This window comes from Cyphomyrmex costatus, unplaced genomic scaffold (genome assembly GCF_001594065.2).
Source record: "Cyphomyrmex costatus isolate MS0001 unplaced genomic scaffold, Ccosl1.0 scaffold219, whole genome shotgun sequence".
Classification (NCBI taxonomy): Eukaryota; Metazoa; Arthropoda; class Insecta; order Hymenoptera; family Formicidae; genus Cyphomyrmex; species Cyphomyrmex costatus.
In genome coordinates, this window is record NW_017276246.1 from 2,017,027 (window position 1) to 2,033,790 (window position 16,764).

Sequence of the window (16,764 nt, forward strand, 5' to 3'; positions counted from 1 at the left end):
CACAGTAATATTATTATATACATCTATGATATGCACATTCCCAGCTTCTGTTGTTGGTAACTTTAATTCATTATTATTTAACAACAATATAATTCTCTCCTTATAAATAGTAGTATTTACACCGTTATTTAAAATTAATTGACAAAATTTTAGGAAATTATTATTCGAATTACTTATATAATTAAAATAATTTTCATCTTCTAAAGCAGTAAGTGTAATAATTTGAGCAATCGAGTCAAAAGAACAAGTATTTCTAATTTTATATGTAGTTCCATTGATTTTCAGTGGTTGTAAGAAAGAACCATTTCGAAGAAGAAATTTTTTTGTTGATTTTTTTAACTTACTGTTTTTCCTTATCAATATAATTTCCTTATCAATATTACTATTTGTATGAGTAATCTTTATATTATTGTCATGATGATTAATATCTAAAACATTATTGTTCATATTAGAAGTTACAATGGATCGTAAATGCATCTTGATAAATTTGTCTGCACGCAAAGGAGTTCGTACATTTTTGAAAATGTATTCCCGTAAGTCTTTAAAGTATTCTTCACAATGTGCTGATGTTGCACGTACATATTTTGAATTAAATATGGGAGCTAGAACTCCAGACCATAATGGAAATTCTAAACATAATCTTGTTATTTGTTTATAGAATTCAGGTAAATAAAAAACATTTAAACGAGAAGCTTTTTTATCATTATTTCCGCTTGCATTTTTAACTTCTCAATCCAAATATAAATTTCGTCACTATACTTATCATCCTCATTATTTGCATTCATTATAACACCGTTTTCTTCTATTTTGTAAGTAACTTCTATATGATCAATACCAAGACTAGTATGATGAATTTCAGTTGCAATATAATTTTCTAATTTTTTTTTTAGCTTCCTCTGCTGGTGAAGGCAATCCCGTACTATAACATCCTTCATATTGTTGAATACTGACAGTTAATGTAAGCAATAAAATTGATTCAAATTTTTGGAATGATTGACAACTTATCACAAGTGCAACACATCTCACAAAAAATGTTTTTATTTCGAAATGTTTTTTATCGAAACATTTCCAACGGCAAACAAGTTTTATTAAGTGTGCAACATCAACTCTTATGTATGTATCTGCTGGTCGAATAATTTTGGTATTGCAATTATTAATGGCAGAATAGCACGATGATACATAGGTATTCTTTAATAATCATAGGTATTCTTTAATCATTCGATTAAAAGCAGATGTCATAGCACCTAAAAAAGCTCTCGAATAATCAGAAATTGCTTCTTCTGGTTTAGTTGCACCCGTACGTAACCATTCTTTAATCCAATATTCAATGGAATTGGTTTCATGTTTCTCAGATATCATCTCATGAACTGGTATTGTTAATCCATCAATGTTTACAACAATGACATATAAAAATATGTGGCCACTCTGTAAACCATTTGCAATTTTTATTTTTGAGACAAAACTTCCTGTTGCATCCATAGCAATTCTTCTATATGTTTTTTCCGACAATATTCTTTGTATACATGCATTTGCGTTGGAGTTCTATAATGCACACAAACTTTATCTAAACTGATTTCATGTATGCTACCGGAGTATGGAGATGTGTGTTTCATTTTCCTTATAGTATAAATTGGATCTTTGCCGTCTTTTGGACCAACATCTAAAGTTTTGTCGTGATGTTCTTGTTTTACTTTACGAAGGACATATGATTCATATAAAAGAGGAGGTTCAATATCACCAATTCTCATTTCTTGCATGGCTAACCTTCTTCGCCAATTTGAGACTCCTTCAACTAATAAATCTTTACCAATCATTTGTCGTTTTTGAAAACGAAGTTGTCGTTTTATTTTCTCATGTGGAATTGTCGATGTATCCTTTGTAACACACCGCATAATCAAGCCTTCTCCTCTCTTAGGTTCTGTATCTATACATAAGCGGTAAAAGGAGATCCACAGGTTTTACTTTTGCATTTCCCATTAATTATAATAAAATGAGAACGTTTATCAGAAAAGAAAACTTTTGCTCTTTTAAATACATATGCACATGGTAATCTAAATTGACGCCAGAATTCATCGCTAATAACATTACTCCAAGCACCAGGCTTAAGGCAATCATATCTTTTGTCCTTATATTCTATGTATCCAGCTTTTATTTCAGTCCAGAGTTCATATGTTATATAAAGATTAAATGTGCTTAAATTATGATTCTCTTTAGAAATATCCAAAGAAGTATTTGATTGTTCAGTAGTATCTAAGGAGGACGTTGTATCATTTTTGCATTTTTCAAGATTATTTTCTTCAATATTTAAGTTTAATTTTATTTGAGTTACAATTCCTCGTCTATTTTCACGCACATTTATATAGACACTATGTGGATTCCATTTATTTTTCAAAGCGTCACTAATATCCTGCCATATTTTGGAAGTGTATGGTGGTAAATTCTTATCTTTTAAAAGAGCATCACTAAACATTTCAAGAGCTGCTACAGCTTCGTTTACTGGTACAGCAGAAATACGTGGCATCTGTAAAAGGTTAAAAGCTGGATTTACAAAATATAATGAACAAGTGTTATTCAAAATTTAGATCAGAACGAGAATCTTATGTAAAAATAGGAAAATTCTAAAAAAATTGTTAGGAACCCTTGTAGAAAAGTATTACTAATTGTAAGTATTTTGAGGCATTACTATCCCATACAACATTTTCACGTCTTAAAGACGGCTAAATGACGTCCGAAAGTCCCAAGTTATATTTCAAGACGACTTAAAAAGACATCCAAAAGACATCTTGTGACGGACGTCTAAAAGACGTCTCAAAAAGAGCGTCTTTGGTATTTGACTAAAAGTCGTGTTAAAGACGTCTTTCACACACATCTAAATACTCACATCAATACTCCTAGAGTTCAGTAGAAATACTTTTCTACAAGGGAAGACAGTAAAATTTGTAATACATAAATCTATGATCTAAAATAAGGAACAAACAAATTAATGCATTCAGCAAAAAAAGCAGCTGCAATTGTAAAATTCTTGAATATGATTGGCTTATACATCTAATGAGGAAATAAGGGCAAGATCAATCATATTAAAGAATTTTACAACAGTTGCAAAGCTGCTTTCTCTGCTGAATGCAGCCAATGATTCCAATAATTTATTATAAAACTGATTTCTTTAAACAGTATTTACAATATAAAATAGTTAACCATTAAAACGAGGTAAAGGACAATAAGAGTCAATTCGTAAGTAAACAAGAAAGCGATTATAACATTAAAAATATAATATGGATTTTCAAGAAAAAGAATACAAAAAAATATACATAGCCGCTTTTAACAATATTAAAAATAAGAATATCGGTCAATATATAATAATATAAAAAATCGCTCGATGTAATATGTCGTAACAAGTTTCGACTCTTGGTTTGAGTCCTCTTCAGACGTTCAACAAAAAAATATAATTCCTTATTCCAATGTATAATTAAGACGAAACATTTCTCACTGACTCCTCGATTTCTCTCTTCGTTACACAACATTGGCAATACAAGATATGGCAAAGTCGTATATTGAAACAATGTATCTGTAACTTGGCATGAGAACAAAATCAGAAAATGTGAAAATAATAAAATTCAAAAAGAAATGTCTAACTCACCAACGAAAACGATTTGTCAGTTTACAATATAAAAGTTAATTAAAATAAAGGAAGTCATAGAGTAAAATGAACATAAAAGTAATAACACAAAACATTTTCATAGATTTGCAATAGTGGGGGGGCCAACTTCACATAGCCATTTAACAATTCATCTTTCAGTCTTCTTTTTCTTACAGAAAGCAATATCCATCCTTGTTATTGCATAAGTAACTGAGAATAAGGGGTTCCTGGCATATCTCATTACCAATTAAGACGTTGCGAGCGTGATTACGGACCACACGAAATCACGTGTTGAATGTTCTATGGTTACGCGACTCGGTTAACCCGCGTGTTTTCGGTACTCACCCGCGGTATTAATCAAGCTCTGATAGCGAATGCAATTTCACGAATCGCGGAGAAATCGGTTTCTCGTTGAGAAACGCGCTCAGCAATGGATGCCTCCGCTCGCACTCGACGAGCGCGCAAATCGCGCGATTTCCGTGCGTTTTCCAATCAACGATCGCCCCGCCGCCCGACGCTGACGATCTAATTAAAGCTCGCACGCGGAATTCCGTGCGTTCCACGTGTAATCGGTTTAAACGTTTGCGCACACCGCACGGCACCGCTTAATTTCTAAGCCATGAAAGAGAGAGAGAGAGAGGGAGAGAGAGAGAGAGAATGCGGACGTATACCTCTTGTGTATATAAATCTCCGCCCCGCACGCTTATTTACGCGCGTCGTAAATATGCATTTGTCTCAAGATGTGGTAATGAACCCGGAGAGCACACGGGCGGCTAGTTAAACAACTCATTAAAACGCTGTCGCGAAACTGATCGTTCGTAGATTATTATTATTTCACCAGCCGACGAACAGAAATGATTAATACACTCCGTGCGCGCGTAAGTCGCGAAGCACACAAATAATTAAGCGTGTATACTTTTTTATACAGATTCAAATATTTCTCGATGATATCTTTCGAGGTAAAAATGTTATCAAAGAGAACAGCTGAGCAAATTAAAATTGAAGAAGAAACAAACAAGATAAAAAATATATAAGACACAACATAAATTATTTCATGGAATTTATTTCTACCCAATTCCAAAAGATATTAATGGTGTTTATCCAATTACTACTACTACCGTTCTCTCTCTTTCTCTCTGTAAAATTTTATTAATATAAATGTTCGGAATTGTAACTATGATCGTTAAATTGATGCCCCAATGTAAATGCTATCGTCGTCAAGCAGTTAAGTACTCCCGCATAAAATTGATAGTGCTGATATCAGCTCTTTTTCGTAGTCGCATATTGAAATGATAACGTGCGTTATCGTTAATGCGATATCAGTTGGGTTGGTCGGATGGTCCTATTTCAACGTATTAAACCAAAATTGTGTCCATGGGTAATACGGGTTCTAAAGAGAATGTTATTTCGGAGGAAGCCCTCAACGAATATGTCGAGCTGACGTACTTAAACAAAAGTGAAATTCGTCAGTGCGTATACATGCATATTTGATTCGTGTACGATATAAATAATTTTGTTGGATTATCAAATTAATTATGTAGTTAACTTAAACATGATGAGTAATGTCGCAAAAAGTTTTAATAGTCTAACAAGCAGATTGAAAGTCTTATGTAATTAATTATTGTGATAGTCCAACAAAGTTATTTTCAGATTCATATTTAGCTTTTTAAATAATTTAACACGGCCATGACTTTTCTTATGTACATATGTCAATAACGTATAGTGCATCAAAACTTCTCACACTTTGAGAAGCATTCTAAAAATGATTCAAAAGTCAAATCTGATTAGTCCTGCAGGGTTTTTCTTGTTTTTTATAAATATGGACATATAATCGTTTTTATGATCTTTATCTTCAGTATTTTATTTATGTTTAGATAAATATAACACTCAATTAATATATTTTAATATACAATTTAATTGTAACTGTCTAACTTATCATTGTCAGGATTTATAAACGTCTCGACGATTTGGAATCAGGTATCCTTAAACAAAATCTTCATTATCGTTTCTCTTTGGAGCAAATCAACAAAATCCTTCCACAGATTCGCGTAAGCTTTAAATTTTATTATTTAACATTTTGATATGCAAAATATATTTTTTATTTTTTTGGAGAATTATTTTACAATTGAATTATAATCGCATTTTGAATGAACAATGTTGAAAAGTTCCGGTAGCAAAGAGCATTGGATTATCACGGTACACAACGTTTTCGTTAGCTCTAAACATCGCGTATATTGCGCAGCAATAAATCCTTCTTAAGCGATGGTAAGCTGCTACCATTTTTTTCCTGCGAGCTAGAAATTTCGTTATTTACACGAGGTGATGATTAACTGCGATACGAGGAACGAAACATATTGTGTTTTTCAAATATTATACAGAGTATCTCAAGAGATTGGTCTTATATATCAATATTAATTATCAAGATTTAATATTAAAATTGCTGATTTAAAAATCTATACGTACATATTATATGTATATTATAATATGTAATAACAGCAATTTCTTGATGGAATTTAATAAGCAAGAGAGAGTAAAACCGAGTAAATATAAACTGAAAATTCTTGGAAGATTCGAAGAAAAGGAGGCTCCTGCTCACTATCTCAAATTGTGATATCAAAAGCAAGAAAATACATATATGGGGATATATATTTTAAACAATACTTAAATTAGATAAAATTAACTTATAAAATACATCAAAAATTTTTTTCGATTCACTAAGTAATAATAATTATACATATATTTAAATATTAATTATATATAAAACGGAATGAGCTACGTTCATAGTTATGACAAACTAATGTAATTAATTAACAATATACAGAAATAAATACGATTTAATTTCTCTCCAAAATAAAAAAATACCTTTTGATACATTTTATAAATCTTTATTCCAGCGATTGCAAATATTTTATTGAAAAATATTTTAATTTAAATAAAATTTATAAGAATTTTTATTATACACTTTCTCGCTTTTACTACTTCACAATCTGAGATAATAATGGCGAGTGAACAGGAGCCTCAAATATTTTTATTTCTTTATGCAATTTATTTTAGTCTTCAAGAAAAACAAAAGACCATAAAATACAGAACATGTGATATATTTTTAGTGCAATCCCTTCTGTGACGTGATATATCGCGTGTTCTCGTCGAAGCAAGACGGACATTTAAGCTTTGAAGATACTCTCGACCTCTGTTCGGCATTCTCTATGAATTGTCCGCGGAGTGTTCGGGCTGCATGGGCTTTTGAAATTTTCGGTAAGCTCACAGACACAATTGAATCTATATTTGCAGGTTTTTGTGTGCACGAAATTCTAACTTTCGTCCTGGCAAATATTTGCCACCCGCCAATCCTACGCAACCATTACACATACTCGCGAACAATTCCTCAGTCATTAAAATTACAATTACAAAACTTCATTGTTTGCTGGTAGAGGAAAAGTCTTGATGGCAGCTTTCATAGAAGTTATACGTATTTTACCAAATGTGTATTTGAAACGCCTTGGACAAAACATGGTAGTTTAAAGATTCCTTAAACAATTTTTATTTTACCCGGCTAGTTTAGCCGTAATCGGCTTGTTTGACGTAATGTAATAATTTGTCTAGATATTCCAACACAGTATATTATAATTATGCAAATAATGTGTAAGGGGTACAAGTTTGCAGACCATCGTCGAGTATTCGTATAATAGTAAACGGTGGCTTGCAGTCAATTTCGTTAATCGGAATCGTTTAATTTCTCGGAGCCACGTCAATTACCGTAGAAATGGAAACGCGCTCTCGCAGCAATCTGCCGATGCAACTGCGACTCCATTCAGATAAATTGGATCATGTTATGTTGATGATACAGTATGGAAAGTGTCATTTTGTCACAATCTTTAATCATATCCGAGAGATGCTCTACTTTCCGTCATTTAAATTTCAAATTCATCTCCTCGGTTTATAATAAATGTTGCTTATTTTGACACTACATAACGTGATGCACGATTTAATGGGAAATAAATCAACATTAATTGTATATTTATGGTATTGTAAAAAAACTTTGTATATTTTATTATAAATATTCGAAACAATATATTTTAAATTTCATTAAACATAAATAAATAAGAATAAACGAGTAAATAAATAATACAATTCTAATCAAATAGATCAAATTATTATTCAATTTAATTAATTGTTAAAAATTATTTTGAACTTATCTCAAATTTTTTAAATCAATATCAATAAATATTCAGTTTTCCATGATACAGCAAAATAATTCTTTTCACTTTATACTGATCTCTGGCTCTGTCTTGTCAATTTTAATCACCAACGTTACACAAGCACACGCGCGTACTCGCAACTCGTTCGTTTCCAATGCGTGAACGCAAACAGCGACAAGTGCTGATCATCTTCATTTCCAGATTTCGACGGCGACAATCAAGTCTCTCTCGATGATCTGATCGAAACGGTACGGAGATTGGCGGGCACGGATGAGCGCGGGCAGGACCGAATCGATCAGCAACAAGCGGAGGACGTAGCACGAATGGTCAGTGTGCATTCCTGCTGTGCGTCCTCAACGCAACTACAAAGGATGGAATCGGGAAGCGATTAATCCTTTTGCCAAAAGCCGAGAGGCCGCTTTCTATTGCAACAAATTTCCGATGGCCGTTACAGGTTCCGTGGTAGAAAGTAGGTGAATTGAAAGGAACTGCCTTCTGTGCGCGCGAGGAGAAATTAATTCTATAAAATTGCACTCGCGCTATCTTCAAAGCCGGGAATCGCTTCTAAAATTCTGCGAACTGTTTCTCTATTTCTCCAATGCTTTAACAAAAAAAAAAAGGAATTACTTTTACATTCTACTATTAAAATGCACAAAACTTTGATATTTTTAACAAATTTCAATAGCAAAGAGCCAAAATAATTCGACAAAGAGGTGATAAATCAATACATAGATATACGTTATAATAATACATAAAAAAATATAATACAAAACATATAAAGATCAAAATAATACAAATAATATAAACGTTTCGACTCCGTTCGGGTCATTTTCAATGTAACAATAAAATTTAAATTAATAATCGCAATAGAAAAGACTCTTAAGTTAGTATATTAATATCTTTTTTTTTTAAACAATACAAGTTATTCAATTAGAGATTTAATCTATATGAAATAAAATTTTTTCCTTTCTTTTTTCTATTAATTTCTTTTAATTCACCTATCTTTTGCAAAACGCAACGGACATCATATAATAAAAAAATTCCAATAATCAGGAGGCAAGTGAGAGTGCAACGTTGTTGGTAATCAATCACAAATGGATCCTTATCAAATCCTTTATTTCTGACAAATATAAATAGTACGTTTCGACTCTTTTTTTGAATCCTCTTTAGCTAATCCACTCACTTGCCTCCTGATCATTGGAATTGTTTTAATCAAGAGAGTTCGTAAAGAGATTACGTTTTGAATTTGATCATATAATAATTCATGATTGTTAATGGTCTTATTTTTTAGATGTTACAAGAAATGGACCTCTCTGACGCAAACATTGCGCCACAAGAATTTATACAACTGCTCTCCAAAATGCCAGACTTCGCACATACGTTTCAATTTAAAATTAATTAATTTGGCAAAAAAATAACTCATCTGTATGAATTTTTCGAAACTAATTTTTAAACTTTTTAATTCTAATTTTTTTATGTAAAGAACGTTGAAGTAAAAATGACCCCTTATCCTAATATTAAATAACTCTAATTTTGTTGAGAAACTGCAAGCAAATTTCAAGATAAAATAGCTTCGTCAAAAATCATCGTATCAAGATGTTTAAAAAAGCATTTAAAAACTTGGAATCTCTACTTTTCAGATCGGTACTTCAAAAAACGATCTTATTGATATTTCGTGAAGTTACACAAACATAAATAAAAATGCGTCAAATCTGAAAATTGTTTACGAAATTTGTGAAAAAGAGATTTCAAAAGTAAAAATTTCAAGCTTTAAAATGTTTTTTCAAACATCTCGATACAATGATTTTTGACGAAGTTATTCTATCTCGAAATTTGCCTATTTTTGCAGGATAGAACAAGTGATCTTTTAATTTTTTTTAGTAGTGTATTTTATATTTTGTATTTTTATGTTGTATTAACATTGTAAACTAGAAATTTTTTATATAAAAAAAAAATTATTATACCGCTCGATTTAGACCGGTTTTTTTTTTAATACTTTGCATTGCAAAAAACGAGTGAAATCTAATTATTTCATGTTTTATCATAAATAACTTCGTTTCAGACTATTTTGGCGTTACTCAAAATGTACCACGTTGGACCCCAACGATTGGAGGCATAGTCCGCTTAGCTTCCTTCTTTTTTCTTTTTTTTAATTGTTTGATATTTGTAAAAATATGATTACATTATTTTTACAATCAAGAATAAACATGAACAGGTATTTAAATCGAATCAAATAAGATGTTTAAAATAACCACCTTCAACACAAATGCAGGCTCTTATTCTTCTAAAAGAATTCCGAACTCTGAAATACATTTCCGAAATGAAGTTATTTATGTTAAAACACTATAAAATAAATTGATTATTATAACAAATAAATTACGAGTTATTTAATACAAAAATGACATTAACTCGGAAACAACTTATTTCCAGACCTTATGTTTATATAGCTTTTTTCCTTTTTTTTTTTTAAGTTCCGAATTACTTCTCGAAATGTGGGGCAGACGATTTTCCAGACAAAAAATTAGATTATTCTATGGTAACTCGCTTTATTAAAAAAGTTTACTAATTATTTTAAGAATAAAAAAGTTTAATAATTACTTTAACAATAAAAAAAAAGATAATACATGATTTTTAATTAAATACATTGAAGTTCCATTTCCAAATAATCTTTTCATGTCTTGAATCTCATGTCCCATTTAAATTCCATTACATGTACAATTTAAGTATCATATTACCATACATATCAAGCATTATATTATTATATAAGAATCACTGATTTTCTTGTTGTTACCCATGTCAAGTTTTGATTTGTTCGTCTTTGAGACCTCTCTAATTTTCTTTACATGTGAACTAGGATTAGAAATAGGATTAGGAAAATTATCATATTTTGCATGTCCTCCGAAGCCATCAAAACTCATGCCACTGCCACTGATAGTTTTCTAAAATATATAAAGATGAGAAAATCATAAAAATTGTAACAAATTTCAGACATAATATTATATGTGGGTGGTTTGATAAGTCTGGTAAATCTTAATGAGATAGTGCCACAAACCATTTGATGATGTGACATCTGGACAGTATCACTCTTCAAACCTTTCTATGTCAATTTCAGCCAAAATTGACGCATTGTTCACGTTCGATCATCATTTCAAGCGAGCGAGAAGTTTAGCAGTCGCTGCATAGAAAAATTGAAAAAAATTAATTCCGTGTAAAATTACAAAATTAGACTTTGAATTAATTTTTCATTCATCCTATTACCTGGATTTAAAATAGAACAAAGAATTATTAAAGCTTAATTCTGCACGAAATTCGTTCTTTTTCCATTTTTATACGCAGCAACTTTGAAAACTTCTCACTCGCTTCAAACGATAATCGAACGTGAGCAATGCGTCAATTCTGGCTGAAATTTGGCACAGAAGGGTTCGAAGAATACTTTTCAGATGTTACATCATCAAATAAATTGCGGCACTATCTCATAAAAATTTATCGAACCTACATATTAAATATAAGTGCAAAACAGTTTACTTGACTTTGTTGATTAATCATTGATTTTTTCATAAGTGCCGGAGGTATTCTCCAATTGTTATTAGGTCTCTTTACAGCACGGTTTTTTATCGAAAAAAGGTCCTGCGATTTACTTCGTGGAATATTCTCGGTACTATCCTATAAAATAAATATTATCCTGGTATTAATATATCCAAAATAAATTTAGCAATTAATGATAATGTAATTAAATGCAATAAATTGTAGTTTACCAGATCTACAATGAAATCATTCTTTTTGAGTTTTGAAATGTCCATTTTTGCCATAGATGCATTCGTATTAGATTTTGCGATACAAGGTTCCTTATGCGTTTTTAAACTCTCTTGCTTGCAGTTCTCTTGCTGCATGAGTACTTTATTAGAGACACATTCTTGTGCATCAGTCTGCATATTAAAAAGCTGAGTTTGTAAAGATATCTTTTCGGTTTCACAGCGTTGTAATTGTTTTTCCAATTCTGTATAACGTTCTTTCAATTCACTAAAAATATATACGATAATATAATCCCTAAGGATAATGATTCTAAAAAGATAATAACTGAATATATCAGAACATTTATATATAATAATTCTTAGATAACAAAAACTCCTGTATAAATCAAAAACAAACTTAGAAAGAAAAGAGCACTAGGAGTCCAGCGCAGATAACTTTACGAAACGCCGATATATATCAAGCAAATCTATTTATTATAATTGTGTTTACATGTTTCGACACATTTTTGAGCCTTCTTCAGAGACAATGAAAATTACATAGATAAAATGTTTGTTTATTTGTTTTTTACATAGATAAATTATAATTTAAAAATAACAAAGAATCAAAAGATGTTTAATCATAGTGAGCTCCCCCACAACCGAGAAATAAAATCTGATGACAATTTCATCTTAAAGAACACAATAATATGAATAATAAAAGAAGGAAGGAAAGAAATAAATAGAATGCTGAAATTTTGGGAAAATAATTTCCCAGAATTTCCTAGAAAAATAACAATTTCAAAATTAGATTTATCATAATTACAATTATTTTACCGGGAGTGAGGAGGCTCACCATGTTCACAACGATACTGTATCGCAAACACTCTCAAAACCAGTTTTCAGAATAATTAGGCCAGTCAGTCTCAGACACAGTGAGTCACAACAAATTACTTGACGGTATTACATTAAATTATCAAATCGCAAATATCAAATGCTAAGACTCAACCACTGTGCACAAGCGAGACTGACTAGGATTATTATTTATTTATTTTCCCAGAATTTCAGCATTCTATTTATTTCTTTCCTTTCTTCTTTTATTATTCATATTATTGTGTTCTTTAAGATGAAATTGTCATTAGATTTTATTTCTCGGTTGTGGGAAAGCTCACTATCTTTTGATCCTTTGTTATTTTTAAATTATAATTTATTTATGTAATTTTGTCTCTGAAGAAGGCTCAAAAATGAGCCGAAACATGTAAGCACAATTATAATAAATAGATTTGCTTGATATATATCGGCGTTGCGTGAAGTTATCTGCGCTTGATTCCTAGTGCCCTTTTCTTTCAAACATTTATATACTTTTGTTTAGCACATTCCTGTACCAAATGTTTATTTTTTTTGGAAGCATCCATGAATTTTTGCTGTTCATTTTTCCATTTGTCCTTCAACTCTTTGTTCTTCCCATATATTTTGTTAAGTTCCCTGAAAAATTCAATATAAAGTCCATAATATTATATTATACATATAATATATGTCCACACATACATTATATGTAAATCAATCAAATATATGTAACATGTCAATATAGAATACCCTTTTAACACCGTTATGTATGTTACAAGTTTGGAAGTATCATTTGTCTTCGATATTACATCATCCACTTCAGTTGTAGAAGAATCTAGGAGATTTTGTACGCTACAAAATTAACATTTAATTACAAGATTATATAAAAAATTGAAAATTGCACATATATCTCTAAAATGCATATAATTATAATAAACATACTTTCTTAAATGTTCAATTTTTTTCTTTAACTCGTTATTCTCTTTCTTATCATTCTCTGTGGCCATACAGTACTGTTTATAAGATATAATCTGCTCTTTGTATGCATAAATTGCATTTACTTTTTTAGTTATTTCACTTTCAACTTCAATAATTTTCTGTTTTAATTTGTTTGTTTGATATTTCAAGTTCTTATTGTCCTCTGTAAGATTATTAAGATCTTTGTCTTTCAGTTTTAGCTGAAAATTCATATTGTCAATTCTATTCTGCAGAGTTGCAACATCTTCTTCGATGACGTCATTTGAAAAGTTGAAATATATCCTATGTGATGATTGATGAGTTGCCTTTAATCGACATTGTGGACAAGTCTGTGATCTGAAACAATTCCATAGATAAAACTAAATACTTTCAAGTGTAAACAATAACAAAAGCTTTTAGGAATTATATAAAAGTTCATGAAACTTTTTTTCATAATAAGTAGAAAGAGAGTAGGAGCATAGTATGACAGTACACTGGCCTATTATGTCAAAGATCCAGGGTTTGATCCTGGTATGAACCAAAATATTTTTATGCCCGTATCTCCTCTCGGAAAAGGCCGAGCAACCTTACTAAGAGTTATCTTATCATGGATTTATATATTATCAGTTAGAGTATCCTTGCCAATAGAAACACCTCTCAAAAAAATTTTAAAACTGGCATTAAAACTATAAGTCCTATATGCTTGTGACAATTGAACAATTAGTGTATGTGTCAGGCTCAAAGACCGAAAAAACCGACCTCGATGCGTTTTGGCTTTTGACCATTTTAACTTAGCCAGAATGCGTATTGGTCAAGAAAACCACAACACGAATTTTGTATGGTGACTGAATCTCAAAACCATGTGGTCGGTTTTTTCGTTTTGTGAACGTTTTTGGTCTTTGAACCTAACAAATGCATCACAAGCTTATGAGAGATATAACACAGACCGGAGACCTCTAATGTAAGAGAGAAAAGAAGAGAATGCACAAATATTTAATGCAGTTAAATTACCTGTCAAACCATTGCAGCAAGCACACATAGTGGAATATGTGCCCACACGGTGTATGGAAAACATCGTCAGATGGTGTCAATAACTCGCTACATATCACGCACACTATATTCATTTTATATAGATTGATTGATGAAAAATCGGCGAGGATATGTCTGATTGCAGGTATGTAACAACTGACTCTAAATTAGATGGCTGTTACAGATTTCACGATGAAGTTCCCATATTTTATCAAATGTTATATTATTGTAAGTCACAGATGTAACTGTGTTGCGAGCACTTCGTTCACTGTTGCAAATTATAAAATTTAAAAAACTATGTATACAAATTACAAAAAACATGAATATCAATTTCTTTATTTCTGACTGCTCGGCTCAGCTCGGCTTCGATTCCGAAAACAACAAAACCAAACTAATGACTCCTACATAATACACACTGACAGGAAACAACTAGAATACTGGATGTGAGCATGGTCGACCATGGATGTGGGAATGCTTGCTACAACGCCACATGCCACATGGGCGGCAAAATGTAACGGTCGGACGAGAGGATCCCATTTGCCTACAATCCCTATTGCATACACCACTCACATTGGCCGGTGCCTAGTCACTTTTCTCTGCTTTACCAATAGGTCTGTTAGTGTTGCATAAAATCCCCAAATAATTTTGCACTTAAAGTGAGATAGATGTATATTTGGCTTTAAAAAGAAAGAAAGCGAAGATGGTAAGTGCAAAAAGTGCAAGCAACGCGAACAGACCTATTAAGGGGATCCTAAATTACCCTATAGGCCTCTATATTACCGACAAAATCGTATAATTTTTGTATCGTAAATACTTTTTTTGTAATTCACAGATTCGAAAATCCTTTTACAGAATTAAAGTATACGCATTAATACGTATCTGTGAGGTAGAATCTATGCTGAAAACGATAAAAAATTTCAAAATTGAACTCAATTTGTTTGAAAAATATCCTAAAACAGAAGACTCCATACGGCTGTTTCGATATGCAATTCGAAATAAATGCAATAATGCTAAAAAGTGAAATACTTTTGAAATATTGTAAAAAAGTGCAATATTGTACGTGTTACATATAACATTATATTATATTATATATGAATTATATTAGAATTTTAGATATTAAATATATTAAATTGTTTAAAATAGTATATAATTATTGTTAATTTAAAAACATTTCACAGAGCTGCTCTGAGAAGTTGGCATCCTTAAATGCGAATTATGGTAAAACCATTATTGCATTCGTTTGTCCACTGTTTATCCACGTTTGTCCACCCTATTTTTATTACATTTTTCATAACAATGAAAAATAATTACCTGCTCTGAACCAAAAATGTACGTAAATACAATAAAAATATTCATTGGTATTAATAAAAACTTTATTAAAATTGGTCCAATGAACAATTTTATTCCTATAATGATTTAGGTTTTATAAAATGATTAACTTGAGTTATTAAACTATTACCAGAATTCATTGTGACAATGAATATATACATTAATAGCCTGCCATGGATTTATTATAATAACCAAAAACTTTATTCATTCAATGAATAATAATACATATAAGGAATTCGATTATTGAGCTAATAATGTACAGACTTTATTAACTAATAAAAAAATGCGTTAATATAATGAATGTATTTTATCACTTCTATAAAATTTTATATTAGACACCTAATGAATGAATTTATTAAGTCTATGAACAAATTTGTTGGAAGAATGAACGTTTTCATTAATTCAATTAAATGTTCGAAAGTTATGATATATTCAAGTACATCATATTAATAAACAGTGATTTGTTATATTAATAAATCCAGTTATTAGCTAATGAAAAATACTCAATACAATATTCATAATATCTATTAAAAGTTTATTATATCAATGAATTTCAAGTCGATAAATGTCATTCATTGATACTATGAACAACATTTTTTTCAGTGTGGGGATACTAAATCTTTTTTTGTGTATAACTTTTTCTTGGAGGGTGGACAAACATTGACAAACAATGGACAAACGAATACAATAATGGTTTTACCATAATTCGCATTTATAGGGGTGCCGACTTCACAGAGCAGCTCTGATTAGAGCTAACACAACAGTGATTAGATATTTTTGATATGTAACGAGCGATCTACGTTTCTTTATGAAATCTTCTTTATTGGTTTTGAAAGATGTAACATCTAATTTTAGAATTTGATGCGATAGATATGTTTACAAGATTTACAAAGATGAGTTTAAATATGTATTAGCTAAAAAAGACTAAAAAAAAGTCGAAACGTTATATTTATCAAGAATAAAGGATTTGACGAGGATCTATTTGTGTTATGGATTGCATACCAACAACAACGTTGTACTCTCACTTGGCTCTCTGTTT

The 16,764-nt window shown here is 30.8% G+C and overlaps 2 protein-coding genes across 4 annotated transcripts; one reads left to right on the forward strand and one right to left on the reverse strand.

Moving 5' to 3' along the window:
• The first annotated feature begins 5,011 nt into the window (after positions 1 to 5,011).
• Positions 5,012 to 9,253, forward strand: LOC108773751 (calcium and integrin-binding protein 1). The gene is made up of 5 exons (XM_018539674.1): positions 5,012 to 5,106; positions 5,583 to 5,685; positions 6,745 to 6,892; positions 8,038 to 8,162; positions 9,128 to 9,253. The coding sequence occupies exons 1-5, from the start codon at positions 5,012 to 5,014 to the stop codon at positions 9,236 to 9,238; spliced, it is 582 nt and encodes a 193-aa protein (XP_018395176.1). The 3' UTR covers positions 9,239 to 9,253.
• Positions 7,922 to 14,810, reverse strand: nopo (TRAF interacting protein no poles). 3 transcript variants are annotated; one of them, XM_018539671.1, is made up of 8 exons: positions 14,379 to 14,810; positions 13,353 to 13,724; positions 13,161 to 13,262; positions 12,927 to 13,049; positions 11,592 to 11,856; positions 11,362 to 11,499; positions 10,628 to 10,775; positions 7,922 to 8,198 (listed from the first exon to the last, which is right to left on the reverse strand). In XM_018539671.1, exons 1-8 carry the CDS (start codon positions 14,489 to 14,491, stop codon positions 8,164 to 8,166), a joined length of 1,296 nt encoding a protein of 431 aa, XP_018395173.1. In that variant the 5' UTR covers positions 14,492 to 14,810; the 3' UTR covers positions 7,922 to 8,163. The 3 variants fall into 3 exon arrangements, with proteins under 3 accessions (XP_018395173.1, XP_018395174.1, XP_018395172.1); XM_018539672.1 differs by lacking the exon at positions 7,922 to 8,198 and adding an exon at positions 8,205 to 8,437; XM_018539670.1 differs by lacking the exon at positions 7,922 to 8,198 and having other exon boundaries at positions 10,519 to 10,775.
• Between the last annotated feature and the right edge of the window lie 1,954 nt (positions 14,811 to 16,764).